A 17,014-nucleotide genomic window follows, 5' to 3' on the forward strand; every position below is an offset into this window, starting at 1 on the left:
AAAAGAAGGAAAGCAGATAAGGTGATCCCCCGCCTGGATGGAGCTGGGGGGAGTGAAGCAGAGCGCAAGTTGAACTGGGTGATAACACTTGTTTGAAGTTCATTAAAAGCCACTTGATTGGGTGAGGCTGAGTGACTGGCTGCTGCGTGGTGAGAGAGGGGAACGCTCTGTGACACTATTCACAAAGTCATTATAGATAAATGACAAACAGGGCGAGGGGGTTCAGCGGTGGAGGAGAGGAAGGAAGAGGTGGAGCATGTGTTTGCTCTTCCAAATCTCATTTTCCTCACAACGAACGGCCTGTATTTGGAGTACGAAGATGAGTGGGCGAGCAAAGAGAGATTCATTCCATTTTTAATCACATCTCTTTCAGGTAATACTCTTGAACAATGGGGACATTACATCTGATCTGGTTTGTGGAAATGAAGGCATGGGAAGCACTGGAGTGTGACTTAACACGGTGACTTTCACTGAGTCTCGAAGACACAGATCTACACTGATAGTGGCAGATAGTGATAGGAATGTGCACAGACACACAGAGGGTGAGAGAGTACTTTCTTATGCATGCAAGCAGATTCAAGGTTATTACTCACTGAAATGATGGTGCACATTCTCACACACACACACACACACACACACGCACGCACGCACGCACGCACGCACGACATACACACACACACACACACACACACACACACACACACACACACACGCACACACACACACGCACATACACACACACACACACACACACACACACACACACACACACACATATGAATGCAAACGCATACAAAGTATAAACTACAGCCTTGGAATTTCATTTCAGTATATGATAAACAGCCAGGCAGCATCTCTTGCATCATCTGCCTTCATGAAAAACATGTCATAGAGATGGACAACTTTAAAAAGCAAGCTGCTACACACATACACACACATATCCACTATTGTATCTGTTCATTATCTCCTTCTACCGACAAAAGGGTGATTTTAAAGCTTTGCTCCAAATACTCATCTGTGTAATCTCGGTTAAATGATCCCCCACAGTGACACATAAACACACATATGGAAATGGTTACTACTACTACTTCAAATTGTGTCAAAGTCAATAAATGTTTTATTCTCACCCTTGCCATGTTTTGCGATAGAAGAAACAGCAGTGAATAAATTGCACTCAACAGATGCCCTATTTCATTCATGACCATGAAAAATGTATAATGTGGCAGGGAATCCACAAACAAGCGTGTTAGCTGTTGGTACAGCGTGTTTTTTCTACTACTTAGCCCTGGTTTTTCTGTTGAATACATACACACTCAAACAAACTAATATTACACACGGTGAACGCTGCCAGCAGTCCCCGAGGCCGAGATGGCTCTCAGTGGTTCGGACAAACACACGTGAATCCTAGTTGGCTCCTGAAGCCTGTGTTGTTGGCAGTCATGCTCGCTGTCGCCCTTTTAGATTTATGTCAACATTTAAGTTGATCTAACGTCAGTCCGTTTATACCCACTCCCATTCCTCTTCACCATAAAAGGCTCAAGTGCGATAAATAACAGAGGAACAAATGCAAATCACACATACAGGCGGCAGTGGCTCAGTCTGTAGGGACTTGGTCTTGGAACCGAAGGGTCGTCGGTTCACGTCCCGATCGGACCAAAAAAAGAGATTGAGTGAGCTGGTAGCTGGAGAGGTGCCAGTTCACCTCCAAGGCCACTGCCGAGGTGCCCTTGAGCAAGGCTCCTAACCTCGAAACTGCTCCCTTGGCGCTGGGTACCTGGCAGCCTCTCTGCTCTGCCACCTCTCCTATCTGCATGTGGTTGTGTGTGTGCATGTATATCCTCCCCTGTGTGTGTAATGTGTGTAAACACAACAGAGTGGGGAAAGAAATGTCCCTGTAAGGGATTAATAAAGTGTATCTTATTCTTCTTCTTCATGCACACAATCGAGATACAAACACAGACATCTCCATAAACAGAGGTGGAATAAGTATTCGGATGCTTTACTTGAGTGCAAGGGCCAATACATTATTATCAAAATACTTAATTACAAGTAAAAGTCCTGCATTCAAAATCTTAGTTGAGTAAAAGTACAAAAGTATCATCAGCAAAATGTACTTAAAGTATAGAAGTCAAAATCATTGAGCAGTATCGGTGTATATAATTATATTTATTTATGCAACATTTCTGGGTAGCATTTTACTTTTATAGACATACAAAGTTGTGATTGACTTTCTGTCAAATATTTAAATAATTTGACTATTTTTGTTAAAAAGTAGTGGAGTAGAAGTAGCATAAATGGAAATACTCAAGAAAAATGTATAGTTAAGAGCAGAGGCAAGTGAGAAAAAGTATTTGTAACTTTGTTGGAACAAATCTTTAATGTATTTTTTTCCTGGCTGAAGAAAGAGATAAGTGGTCTGTCAGTAGGAGGTGAGACAGTCTTTAACTACATTTACAATGTGGCGGCACAGACTAGTTTACATGTCCTTGTGTGTGTCTTTGTGAGAAGATGTGAACTTCAGTGGCAGCCTTACAGTCATGTAATGAAGGACTAGAAGGAGAAAAGTAACTGTTAATATGACTCATAACCAAATAATAAGCGCTGAGTTCTGAAAACCAAGTTGGCGGTTCTCTTTTTATCTGTGTAATTATCTTTTATTCTTCCTCTCTCCATCACTGACTCATTGTTTTTTCCTGTGACCTCCTCTTTGTTTTTTCTCATTCTTTCTCCCTCCATTATTCGTCTATCCAAACTCAGCATACGTTGTTCATCCAGCTCACTGACCCTTCTCCTCTTCTCTTATCAACTCCCACTCACTGACTCTCTCTCCCCCGCTCTTTCCTGACTTCTTTTCTTGTGAGGGACCTACTTAGATCTGATAATTAGAGGCTGGTGGGAGGTGTGAAGGGTGGAGATGGGAGAGTGACAGAGAGTAGGCAGCGGAGTGGGAACTGTGAATGTAAAAGCCCTTGGCATAGTTGGAAGCAAGAAGAGAGGCGGGAGGGTGAGAGCGAAAGAGAGGCCAATAATTATAGCAGTGTAAGGTGTGAAGATGAAGAGGATCTTGAGTTTTCATACACTACACGTACACATACACACACACACACACACACACACACACACACACACACACACACACACACACACACACACACACACACACACACACACACACACACACACACACACACACACACACACACACACACACACACACACACACACACACACACACACACACACACACACACACACACACACACACACCTTGTGGTTACCAAGAACTCCCCTTAACTGGACTCTGTTTTATCATCTCCTGCAGAGCCTGGGGCAAAGACACTCTCCTGCTTTCTGTTCATCTTCCATCTCTCCCTGCTGATCTCCACCTTGTTTCTAAACAGCCTTTCAGTCCTCATCTTAACTTTTTTTCCCCCAATACCTCTCCCTTTTCTGTGCCTGCATTTATGTCCTTTCTGTCCTGCATTTTGGGCTCAAGCCATTGCACAAATTGTTGAAACCATGTGATATAACAACAAAGTCTTAAGAGGATTAAATTGATTGTAAACTAACAGTGTATCCAGTTAACCCGCATTAAACCAATTTATATCAAATCAAATTAGTCCTGATGCTACACTGAAGAAACTGATATGTTGACTTTAATTAAGTGTATGATGTCAACAAATAACACATTATTCATGTATTAGGTTCGTTAAAAGAAATGCAATTACGTTTTAATGCAAAATATTAGGTTGTATTTTATATTTGAGCTCTCAACTAACCAAATACAGTTATGTCAAATGTGTTGACATAATACATTTAAATAAAGTCAGCATTTGAGTTTGTTCAGTGTATTGCAGTTCATGGCATTGTGAAGTTCTTCAATGGTTCACTTTTAGTTTATTTGTATCGATGTTTCCCTCATCAGTTGTATTTGCCTCACTCTTTATCAGTCAGTGTTTGTGTATGACATTGATTTGTCTATGAATTGAACCGAAGCACCTCTCTTTACCAATCCTGTCCAATATTAGCAACTAGCAGCTATTACTGCTGGCAGTTAGCCTGTTTAATAAAATTATCTTGATCCACTGATCAATACGTTCTTGGTAAATAAACTCCCAGGCATTGGTCACTGCAGCACACAAAACAAGTAAATAATGCAATGAGGGGTAGTGATATGTATTCAGTAACAATACAATGTTGTTGTATTTTTTACCGGCTGATGATATTATTAGCTCAGGAAATGAAAATGCTGTGTTGTAGACAAACAAAGAAGAAAGGGAAATATCATGTTTTTCATTCAGAAAGTGTCCTGAATGGTGGATGGAGTTAGAAAAAGTGATAAACATGCGGGTAAAAAACACTGCTTATTGATCAAACAAGCAAAGCCTAGTCATATAATAAATGCAACAGTAGTGGTCAGGAATAACTTTGAGCTATTATTCTGTGTAACAAAGAGAAGCTGCATGCAGGTTCTTTGTCAGTGAGAAGGGCTTAGTCCTTGAGATGTGTGGAGGGCAGACTGGGACGTGGCCTTGGTTAATGTGCCAACAGGGAAACGTCTGATCCGTGTGCCCATATCATCACTGGCATGAACAAAAAGGCACCCACTGTACGCTGAGGCCTGGCTTTAACTCTGTGCTGCCATGCATACTAACAACAAGCTCAACCAGTTGGGAGATTATTTTGGCCACCATCATTAGCATAGAGTTAAGGGATTATTCAGATCGCTGCCTGAAATCCCTTAATTGTAATAGTACACAAAAAGTCATCTGCAGCAGAAAGGGGCCATCCCATCTCATTGAGCAAAGATGACTTGTTTCCTATCAGGACATTTTGGGAATGGTTCTATGGCTCGTTGTGCGTGTGCCTGCATGTTCTTAAGCTTGTGTGTGTCCAATTCATTAATTCAAACCGGTAAACCACAAATCTGGCAGCAAATGCACGACCTTGGATTCGAAGGGTTAATTAAAAGCAAATTAAAAGTCATTAAGCCTGCAAAGCACCTGCCTTCTCTGAAACAACACGTCAAAAAAAAAAGGATGTCATTAATGTGCTAATACCAAATCCCCTTCGCTTTATTTACGGTTTTCTTTTCGTCAGCAACACAATAGGAGAGGATTCCCACATTATTATCCTCAGTCAATATTGACCACCAGCCTCTGAGTTAATTGGAAAAGTAAACCTGCAAAGACTCCAGCTTGGGCCTGACTAAGCAGAAGGTTCAAAAGGATAATGGAAATTGCGGAAAAAGAAAATAATAACGTCTACGCACTTTGAATGGCTCCAGGGAAACATGGGTGGAATAACACAATTGAGAGCAGACTGCTCATCAAAGCAGGCAATCTGGCTAAGCTTGTCCCTGCCCGTCGAGCAGCGTCTGCCAACCAGACAGGAGCGCTAGTGATCTTCATCACAGCTCACCTCCGGCTGGGATTAACAGGCCACTAACTCCCTGTAAAAGCCTCCCACTGAAAACTACCGTGACTTGGCAGGGCACAGGCAAAAGCTCTATTCAAACACACACACATATACCAATATATAAAGCCCACTGATACAGACATACTGTTACACTGCCACACACCAGAGGTTACACACAGACACAGTGTGTCTCAAAACCTTCCTTCACTGCTCTGTACTGAAGGCCGACCCTGTGGCAGGACTCTAAATCAGAGTGAGACCTCTCTCACAGGACTGGAAGTGGTTGGGTGTGGGGGGGGGGGGGGGATTCACTGAATGTAACTCGTTCAGTGAGTGGCTTGTCCTCTGCAGCAGAGCAGACTAATTACGGCGGGCTCTGCTTCGACGGGAATAGAACCGGCTGCCAATACTATTGATAATTCACACGGACTAAGCTGTCACAGGGAATAGGGATGGGCAGGAGGAAATGGCTGCATTTTATTAGTTTCCACTGCCCTTTGATGTGCAGTCAAGAGCGAGACATGCCGAGAGACTCCTGCCAGATGGAAGCACTATAGCTGAAAGGTGTCTCAAGCCTTTTAACATAACTCTTTTTGCATGTGAAAAGCAGAATAGCAGCTATTAGAGTCACGTACCCGAACATTCCCCCCCAATTTATGTCCCTGTGTTTATTACCCAGCTGGCCATATAAGAAGAGGCAGGGCGGAGCTGGGAAGCATCAAACCATGGTTATTTTAAATCTCACTGATTGTACAGGCAGGACATGTTGGGCCTCTTGATGGCAGCTCATTGAGGGATTTCATCTCCAGTGAACGTACAGGGGGGGCTGGGGGGTTGATGTCTGAATAGTAATACATTTTTATTGAAGTGCTTTATCAGGTGCTCAAAGACACTTCACACTGGTAAAAATAATCAAACAGATACAAAGTTGAATAAAAAATGAGCAAGGACACAACATGAATCACATGTTAAAAGCCAGTCTGAAAAGGTGAGCTTTGGTCAGTGTCTTAAAGTTATAAAGGAATAATACAAAATTATCTTGACACTCACCTCAGCCTTCTTGACTCGGCCCTCCTGGAAGGAACACGTTCGAGGGTCGTGGGTGCAGTCATGTCTGTATTTACACCAGTGGCACTGGTAAGGACTGCTCACACAGGACAGACACCTGCATAGAGAACAGATGTGAGTCAAACACATTGTTGGGAATTAGTATTGAACAGGCAGCAAATACGCTAGAGAAGGTCAATATGCCTACTTACTCATGTATACAATACAATTTCCAACAGTTTAGGAATCAATGCCATTTCTTTTTCATCAATATGAAGGGATTACAATTATGACAAGCCGTCTGCTGGAGAGAAGTGCTCCAGGGAAGAAATAGACTTACGACTTGTGTACGCTACAGTTGTAGAAAACAAAACTGGTGTTTGCGAATGCCAGGCCTGTTTCCTTGGATTTGAGATAGAGCTGCACGATCTGGTGGTCCCCTGGAGAAAATAGATGATAGTAAACATTTGAAGTAATATGAAGAGGAAAACAGTATTTGTATTAAGATAAAAGAGAAAACAAATTCATAAAAGCAATTTGGGTCATTTGTTTTGTAAGTCATATTTTAAACCCATTGTGGAGAGTTTGATTCATCTTTTGAAATCAGACCAACAGAATATAATATAATGGTAAAAGCTGCAGTAGGTATACACTTTTAAAGAACCACTGTCTAACAGTTTGATTATTTTCAGTGTCTAGTCACATTTCCCATGAAGAAGAGATGACTGAGCCACAGGTGCTGAGCCTGTTGCAGAGGAGAGGCAGGATCTGGGGAGAGGAGGAGACTGAAGGGTTTTGTTGGGTTTAGCCTCCCTATACCTGCCGCCTCACAGGAGACTAAGAGTTGGTGCACACGCTTTTCCCTTGGGATTGAAAAATATTCCCGTAGAAAACTCTTTGAGAGTGTCTTTGTCAAGGTAAAGGGGGAACAAGATGAAACAGAAACTGTGTGTATATGTGTGTGAGTGTGTGTTATACGAGATTGTGCCTCTTATGTATTTGGTGTGTCCTTTTGTCTGGCCCTAATGAAGGAGTTCATGTTTAATTCAACAGCACATATCACATCTAACTGCTCCGTCTCTCCCGCTGTACCCCTCTGTCTCTCACTATATCTCTATTCACAGGTCTCTTTCGCTTCCCTCCTGCGACTCGTTCCTCCCCCGTCTCCCCTGTGTCTCCCTCCATCTCTCTAACAAAGAGGGAATCGTTCATCAATCACAGTAAAGCACCGCTGACAACGGATCTGTCCTAATTAGGCCACCTAAATGTTACCTTGAAGCCTGCTAACACTATCTATCCCTCCCTCTGTCTTCCCTCCATCCGTCTCTCTTCTTTCTTCTCTCGCTTTCAACCAAACTTAGAACTAATGAGTGCTAGTAAAAAAATGGAAGGTGAAAGGTTCAAATAAAGGGATAAATGTGGAATTTTCCTCTTGGTGAAACAGTAATAAGGATATAACTGTGTTCGATTGCAGGTGTGGGAGAAAAAGAAGACGGGAGGAATGCTGAATGCTTTGTTTGTCTGAGTATGTTTGTATATACTGTATGTATGTTTGCATGACTGCAGAGTTGTCAGCTTAACATGTGGTTGACATGGCAAACTTTAAACATTTTTAATACCCCAAAGCACCCTCAGGCTCCCCGTAAGCCTTACATATGAACATGTGTGCTGTCTATCTGATGAGAACTTTACTGCCATGGCAGTCTACAGTATGTGTGTTTGAAGCTCCTGTTCTTGTGGGTGAACTGAATAAATTGAGACACATTTGAATATTAGTGCATGTGTTCAGCTCAGGCCTTAAAGGTCTCACCAGCACTGTGATTTCATGATGATATACTCACTTTCCCTCACTGCACTTTACTAATCTCGGTTTCTGGCTCCAATATTTACCATCCGTTACCAACATTTTTAACATAAGGAAGCGTGAAAGCCATATTTTTTAAACCTCAACCGTTGTGGCATTTAAAAAACATCAGTTAACATTCCCTTGTATGTAAATGTGGGGCATCATTGATGGATCAAAATCTTTTCCTTTCTATTTATTCTCTCTTTTCATTCATTATTCATGTTGTTCTTTTGTATGTAAGAGGACGGTATCTCCATTATCTCCACACGAGGACACATTGAGGACTGTGATGAAGGATGCCTTGGGACAAGTCTTCCCAGAAGGGAGCTTTGTTCAATTAGACCGGGCTTAGTCAACCACAGAAGGGCGAGGTGAAGTGCAAGGGAATTAGAAAGATAAAAAAATATGGTCCAGTCTTTGCGGAATGAATACTGTCAGAAATGTTTTTAGCTGTTTGCCTCTTGAAAGGAATTGTAACAGTGAAATTGTCTGCAGGGACTGTGTAATCTCCAGGCACTACATTAGCCAAAATACTGTAGTAAAAACACTTAGGTAATTGTGCGGCTTGATATCCCGCTTTTGCAGTGGGGTTAGCAGGGGTCCCATCGCTCCCTCTGGAGCATATCCGCTTTGAGGGAGGGTGCCAAATCGATCCCACAGCAGCCCAATTACTAATGTTCGTTCAATTACTAAACATGTCCTGAGGCAGTGCTCCAAGGCCCACTGAGTTACTGATGGTGACGGGAAAACAAAAATTCATACACACACAAAATCACTCATAGCCCTAGGACATCCAGATCAAAGAGTGCTTCCACAGACATGTACTGTTTGTATTCAACAGGTCCACCAATGTTGATAAATACTAGATGCTAGGACATTTAAAATAATTAAAATAAGATATTCTCCCTAATATTACAAACAATTAGATTGTGTCTGGATATCAGCAGTCTTCCTCCAAATGCACAGAGATGATTTCTGTATAATCCACTTCTGGCTGGTATAGAATATTATAATTTCTGATACCAGTTTGTTGACATGTAAGCAAAATGATTACCTTAGATCCACCCTTACCTTTGTCAACAATAATGCGTGGCATCTCTTTCTCAGCGGGGGAGAAGCACTTGATCCGGTTTCCCTCCACCAAGCCATTCATCTCAGTCAGATCCTCGAAGGTGCAGTTCACACCCGCAGAAAGTTCTGGAACATTATGGGCCTCCAACACCAACTGAAGGGAGGGAAATATACAAAGGTATGTTAGCTTTCACTATTCTTGGGAATATTATGATGAATATTCACTTTGAAAGTAATATTATAACAAAAATATTACAAAAGATTATTGAAATAATGAAATATTTTGAACCATAGCTTAACAAAACAAAAGGGGGTATTCAGTTAAGTTTTGACTGCTTCACACAGTGTTTAGATTCCCACATTTGAGAGGACTTCAGATCAGTTTTGGGGCCAATATGTTTGACTGTAACACATATTGCTGAAGAGGAGAAGCACAGCTGCAAGTTCTATGCAGAGTAATGATCCATCTGCAGGGTGGTCAGCGGCCAGAGGAGCCGCGGGGGACTCTTGACTGATAACTTAATACATGGACCGACATCTGATGCATCGTGCAGAAACATCCAAATAACGGCAAAACACTTCAACTTAAAAGCTCCTATCTGTAAACCAAGCCCTAAATGCCTCATAGTTGATGAGCTGTATGTATTTGACATCCTAGCTCAGCATACAGGCTGCTGGACAGGCAGAAAGAAGACAATTCTGTGGGAAATGGAGAATGCAAATCTTCCCTCTTCATTGAAAATGCTGTGTAAGCTCTCTATGCACCTTAGCAAAAACTGGCTTCAGATGCAGCAGCAGGAAAGAAGAAAAAAAAACTGTCCTTGAATAAGAAGGTAAATTAACTGGATCTTGGAGCCAGGTGGAGTGGGGTCAAGACCAAAATATACATATTGATGGGAAAGCGTGTCCGCAGTGGGCCTCGGTCTAGGCATTGATCTGAGCTGCAGTCCGTGGTACACGATGTGAGAAGGGCTGACCTGCGCTGTTTTTATATTGCTGTTTAATGAAAAGATGGTGGCGCGGGTGAAAACAGACACAAAGCTTCCCACGTCAGATGGACATAGCTACCATCTCTCACACATCCTCTTATCATTCATTGCTCACTCTTCCTCTCACTTTCTACTTCTCTCGCTATTTTTCCTTTATGAAGGGAACACAGCTAGACCTTGAGTTTCCTCAAATACATTTAGAGTAGTAATGGACAAGCCTAGTCCCATCAGGGCTGCATACATATGGAAATAACCAACTCATGTTACAAGCAACAACAGACACATCCAATAGAATGTTCATGTTGCCCTGCTAAACAAACCTTACCTGCAAATGATTAGATTCAACTTTATTGTCATTGCACAGTACAACTACTAAGACAATGGAAAGTTGTTTGCATCCAACCAGAAGTGCAAAACAAGCAGAAAGTGCAGAGTTTATTCAAGTATAGTATATATTAGGGATGGGCAAGTTAACGCGTTACTATTGCGATAACGCATTAATTAATTAACGCAGACAACTATTGTATCGCGCATTGAAAGTGTTTTTATTATTAATATTATTTTGAAAGTCTGTTGCTCACTGGCTCTGAATACACATACAGACAAACAGGAGGCACGGGATGTTGATTACGATTGGATTAGCGTCGTCACGCGTCTCAACCAATGAGAGCATTTGGGGCGGGCCTAAGACTGCTGCAGCGCTCACATGAACCGAAACGAACTCGCGGGGACAGAAACATGGAGGAAGTTACCGAACTCTTACATGGACATTTTACATCTCTTCAGTTGCTAGAAGTAGCTAGGAGTTGATAGAAACAGAGTTATGTGTAACCACTGCAATGTTTTCTTATCTCTGGACTCTGAGGGTAACTTTTTTTAACACACTAGATAAAACGGTAATGCCCTGGCAGTGGCAAATAGCTTTGGTTTTATATTTGATTTGATAACATTAATTAATGTTTAAGTTCTGATTTACAAGAAACATTTTAACTGCTACTGTGTAAAGGGAATACAACTCATTATTTGTTCAAACTGATTGATATAAAGAAAATGATGTATTTAAACTGTGAACAGTATAAGGAGGTATGAACATTTTTAACAGCCGTATAGAAATTGAATACACTATAGATCAGGTATAAGAATATACAGTATAATACAGACACTATCGACAGCATACATTTGAATACACCATAGACTGTTTTGACATATTGGTAATAAGTTAAGAGATAACACTTTATAGCTACTCTTAATTAAGCCTTACATTAGCCTTCAAATGTCATGGCTGATACTGTTTTATCTTACTTAACTTAATAATTAAAATAATTTATTGTAATTTGAGTCAACTACTGTATTTCATTAACAACAGAGAGTTAGATGGAAATCAAACAGTGGCTTTTTCTAAGAATAGATCTGATTTCAGCAATAGAGTGTATCTGTTTCTGTCAAAAATGCCTTGGCTTATCTTTCCAAACAAATATTTAATAACATAAAGGTCAAGGAGCAGCCGCTGTCTGTCTGGCAGAAACCTCTGCCCTGCAATCAGTTGGATGGGAGACATGTGGCATAGCCTTTGGGTAAAGCCTGCTCGCTGCGAAAAGGTTAAACACTCTCTAAAGGATCAGGCATGAGCGCATCACACACACATACACATACACAAGCACACACCCCATGAATATAATTAGAGTGGTGCAGAATTGTACCACAGAAAGTCAAAACCTCTCATGTGAACCTCAGAGCAACACTGATGGAGAATAGTCATTCTGAGTTGACCTTTGACCTTATATTTATGGACCAAGTCTCTAGGATTCAAAACCATTTCCAAACCATCATTATATAGGAAATGGGAATTGAAATGTGACATTACTTTAGATGGTTAAGGTCAGTGGGACTTTTATAACTATAAGTGTTACAACCTTTCAAACGGGCACTGAGGTTTATGAGGCTAGGATGATATAAAATAGCATGACAAGGGAATGTCAATCTTCTCCTGAACCTGCAGTGAAATCACAGGAACATCATAAAGTGATGCACACATTTACACACACACCTACAGAGCCACTTTGACTGGTCCTGTCAAACTGAAAAATAACTATTGAATCAGAATGGGCCTTTGGTGGGGAGTAAATGGGACACAGTGCAAGGGAATACCTACTCCCATAGGTCTCTGTTAAAGCCATATCTATTTATTTCCTTGCATAGAAGTTCACACAGACCATTCATCTTCCAACCCGATATATAACAGCTCCTTATCAAACTAGTGAATACACTCAAACAATCCAAAATAAGTCAGAGCTTTAAATCAGGCAGTTTTTTTTCCAACTAAAACGACTGGGGGAAGAATTATCTTTGCCAATTTTTTGCTAACATCCCCTATAAACACAGCTGAGCTAAACTGTGTGCTGCTAATGATTGTTGACATTTGATGGGAAGTGTTTCACTGGACGTTGCGGGGTCAGGTTCTGAAGGATGCGTTTTGGCAGGCAGTTAACTGATGCAAAGCAGGATTATAGAGTTAACACGGTCTACTAATCACTATCTAGAGCGTAATTACAACATATTACAAATGATCCTTGAGTGTGTGATGTTGTCAATCTGCCAGACAAGATGTTCTCACTAGCATCACATTCAGCTAGCATCACTGTTTAATGCAATATGGCTGCACTAAAACAAATGATCGCTAAAGTGTTTTCTCCCTCATTGACTGGAAAACAATTATTAAACAATCCCTACGTCAAATGGCACGAAAAAAGAAACATGAGTTAATGACAACTAGTATTTTATTTTCGGACATTTGTATGTTGCTGTTAATTTATGACAGATTAATTAAACAATAAGTAATTGCATGAGATGAATTATTTGATACATGCTACACTTTCTTTTTAATACTGTCACTGGTACTGGATGTGTATTTTGTAAATGGTAATTTGTGTAAATCCTATTTTAATTCATATTAAGCTATTTTTGCCTGTAACAATGTAAATGTCCCTTTTGTGGGACGAATAAAGGTATTCTGATCTGATTCTGATATGATAAACTGTGCATAACTTTTATAAAACAGGTCATTATTATTTATTTTTTTATTGTAGAAGTAAAAGTATGTTTCTATCCACTCACCGTCACACTGAACTGGGACACTGAGATGTTGTTTGGGTGGACGCTGAGACGCACACACTGCTTGATGTCTGATGCAAAGCGACGGGGCTCTGATGATCGCTCACATTTCTCCTTTCTGGTGCACCTGGGAACACAAACACAAGAGAGGGGGTGTTATTCACGGATGAAAAATGCACACACACACATGAAATAACCGGACCAGATCATACCCCTTTCCACCTGTTGACACCTGGGGAAAAAGAGAATGTCCCACTGCTGCCTGACGGACAGAGTTGGACACATTTATCATATTTCCTCTCTGGCAGCGTACTAGCTACAGTGTCCAGTGAATGGAAACCCGGTCTCCAGAGGGCGGGAGCAGTGGCATTTAAAACAATGGCTGCTCTATATGTGGAAGTGGAGCCTGTCCGTTGGGAAAGAGGTAGGCCTCGTCTTTGTAATGCTGTCTTAATGACTGGCATTCATGAGCAATGCCAAGTGCAGGTGGAGATCTGGATATTGGTGGGAGGCAGGGGTGGATTTGTTCGCCTCCTAATACAGACCAGGTGGTCTAATCCAGTACAGGACAGTGGTTTTGGCAGTAAGGAGGACTTAGGAGGACATACTGCAGGGTGACTCCCCATAGTTTTAAATAGTTAATGTTTTTTTTGTGGAAATGTAAGTGTGTACCAACAAAAAAAACTATGGTAATACGTTTAAAAGTTAAGTATTACAGCTGAAGTGGCTGACAAAAAAAGGATGAAGCTTCAAGTTTTTTATAAAAGTACATTGAGTTAGAAAACTGGCCCTAAATGTAATTTCTACCTTCCTTTCACCTCCACACACACACACACACACACACACACACACACACACACACACACACACACACACACACACACACACACACACACACACACACACACACACACACACACACACACACACACACACACACACACACACACACACACACACACACACACACACACACACACACACACACACACACACACATTCCCATCTAATCCCCTCATACATTTATACAAGTTAAATCCCCTATTGATTCAGATTCAGACAAAAAACGTACTGAGCAATTAACAACCTGGCTAATCCACAGACTGCCCTGAAACTCCTTAAAAGAAATAAAAGAATGAAAAGGAAGAATGATGTAATAATGAACGGATAAAAGAAAGACCTGGAAGTGTTTGACGTCTGAAATACAGTAATACCTTATACAGCACGGCACCTTTTATTCTGAATCTGAGACATTACGGCAGGACGGGTTTAACCTGACATTAGTATTGTAAAACTAAGCAGCCTTATGTGCCACAAACAAGACAGACATAAAGGAAAAGAAAATAATCTGTTTGAGAGAGGAAGAGAGCAGGAGGAGGGGTAAACAGTGAGAGAGAGGGAAAGCGGAAATAAACAAGATTTAAAGCTCGGCGACCATTGTTGGCTTTCTGTGGAGCTTTCACCGCTAAGCCAGTTTGAGTCGGGTTTAATCGCTTCAGGTTCCTTTGTGCTTCTCTATCAATCCTGTCTGTTCCTCCTTTTCTCACTCTGATTTAATACGACCACATCATATAAAGTATCCCGAGGCAAACAACCCACACAGAAACCCACAGACGCACGCTTTTACCTTCAAATATACATACAAACAATGCATACCTCTTACCCACAGGTCTGTTGTTTACAACCAGAGAAGGGAAGCAGTACAGCCGCATTTAAGTTGATTTTGTTTTGATTTATTTGGAACCTTTATTAATAAATGTTTCTGTTTCAGTGAGAGGTGCGCTTTGCTCAGGTGAAGGTCAAAGGGCTAAAGCTTTAAGTTGGAGGTGCGGTGTGTGACGGGAGGGCAGCAGCAAAACCGTCATTGACACGTCACAGATGTAGCCTTATGTTTACCAAAAAGACGGATTATTAGGATCTGCTGTTTAAGTTTACGTTAAATATTGTTTTCGTATTTTGCTTTATTTTTGCTGGAAAATAAACGTTGAAAGAGCAACCAAAACATCCAGTGGATTTTGTACTGCGAGTCTGACACTCGTGTGTGTGTGTGTGTGTGTGTGTGTGTGTGTGTGTGTGTGTGTGTGTGTGTGTGTGTGTGTGTGTGTAGTATCAGTATAATGATGTTTACCTTTGTGCTTCTTTCTTGACAGTTTCAAAGTATATTGTTTTGGTTGAAAATAAATACAATTTCATGCCAAAGTCTAGCAGAAGTGCATTATTAACATTTACTCGAACAATGTCTTTACGTGAATCATCACCTTGTATGACTGAATGGTTCCAAGTGAATAATAAATGAATAAATCAAGGTTTATAGAACCATTACATTCAATCTTTCTCTCTTTCTCTCAAACACACACACTGACACCATCATACAGTAAATCTTCTCTTCAATGGGTATATAAACAGCTACATTGTGAGCCACAAGACATACTGTTGTGAAAGCTTTGCTCAAACATAGACTGTATAAAAAGTGCAAATAAGTCAAAACAATAGCAAACCTACTATGGAGGAAGTTCATTGCAACAGCGTTTCAGCTTGTGGCCTTTGTCAGGTAATGATGATATGTTAGTATCAGAAATATCTATGTACTGCATGCTATTGACTGCCCATAATATCAGGAGTAGTAAATGAGTGGACAAGGGAGTGATTTCTGACATCGTATCTGCAGTATGAGGCTCAGGTTTATGACATCTCTAAGACACTAGCTGCCGTAAATCACAGCAGGGGGATGAGGAGAGGAAGAGGGATGATGCAGGAAACTGCGTGACAGAAGGAATCAGAGTAAACAAGCTATCCTGTAAAGAATTGTAAATGTCAAGCTCACAGTAAATAACATTTTAGGTCAGGTTTTTATGAGCAGGAGTCACAATGTACAATGTTTATGGGAAATAATTACTTTGGAGAAAATGTGCAGCCCACAAGTTATATCCCCTGTAATACAGTTACAAGCCAACAAGACGAAACAAGGCAGTGTGGGTTTATGGGTGCAGCAGCTACAGTAGGCCTGGCATATGGGGCTTGTTAATATATTATCATTACAGAAGGTATGTCACTCTGCTCTTAAAAAGTGGACTGGGGCCAATTTGTTTAGCTTGTTATGCAAATAGGTAGTGAGAATAGATATTTTGGTAACACTTTATTTCAAGGTACACAAATTAACCATCAACTAGTTGTTAATTAACATGCATAATAGCAGTATATTGGCTCTTTATTAGTCATTATAAAACACCTATTAATGCCTTATTCTACATGACCATATTTTACAAGTAATAGGCCATTAGTTGAGAGTTTTTCCTCAATAACCCTCTAATTAGTGCTTATTTTGTACATGAGTTTTGGTCTTAATATGCTCTGCTCAATATGGGCCTAATAAGGCAGTAGTACCACAAGAATAGTAATTCTCCCATAATAACACTTAACAAATATGATCTATTCTTATGTAACAAGACATGAAACCATACTGTACTGTAAGTGTTAATTAAGTCTAAATAACTCAAAATTAGGTATTTCGATCTAAGAATATGTTCCCTAC

The 17,014-nt window shown here is 40.7% G+C and overlaps 1 protein-coding gene across 2 annotated transcripts in view; it reads right to left on the bottom strand.

Moving 5' to 3' along the window:
• The window catches only part of plxna4 (plexin A4), a 229,002-nt gene that overhangs the window by 52,797 nt on the left and 159,191 nt on the right, over positions 1 to 17,014 (bottom strand). For both annotated transcript variants that reach the window (XM_079656550.1, XM_079656549.1), the window contains exons 6-9: positions 13,486 to 13,609; positions 9,383 to 9,536; positions 6,806 to 6,905; positions 6,469 to 6,583 (exon numbers count right to left, since the gene is read on the bottom strand). In XM_079656550.1, the coding sequence (XP_079512676.1) occupies positions 6,469 to 6,583; positions 6,806 to 6,905; positions 9,383 to 9,536; positions 13,486 to 13,609 (493 nt within the window). The remainder of the gene's footprint in view (positions 1 to 6,468; positions 6,584 to 6,805; positions 6,906 to 9,382; positions 9,537 to 13,485; positions 13,610 to 17,014) is intronic.

Source organism: Notothenia rossii, assembly GCF_949606895.1.
Source record: "Notothenia rossii genome assembly, chromosome: 10".
NCBI lineage: Eukaryota > Metazoa > Chordata > Actinopteri > Perciformes > Nototheniidae > Notothenia > Notothenia rossii.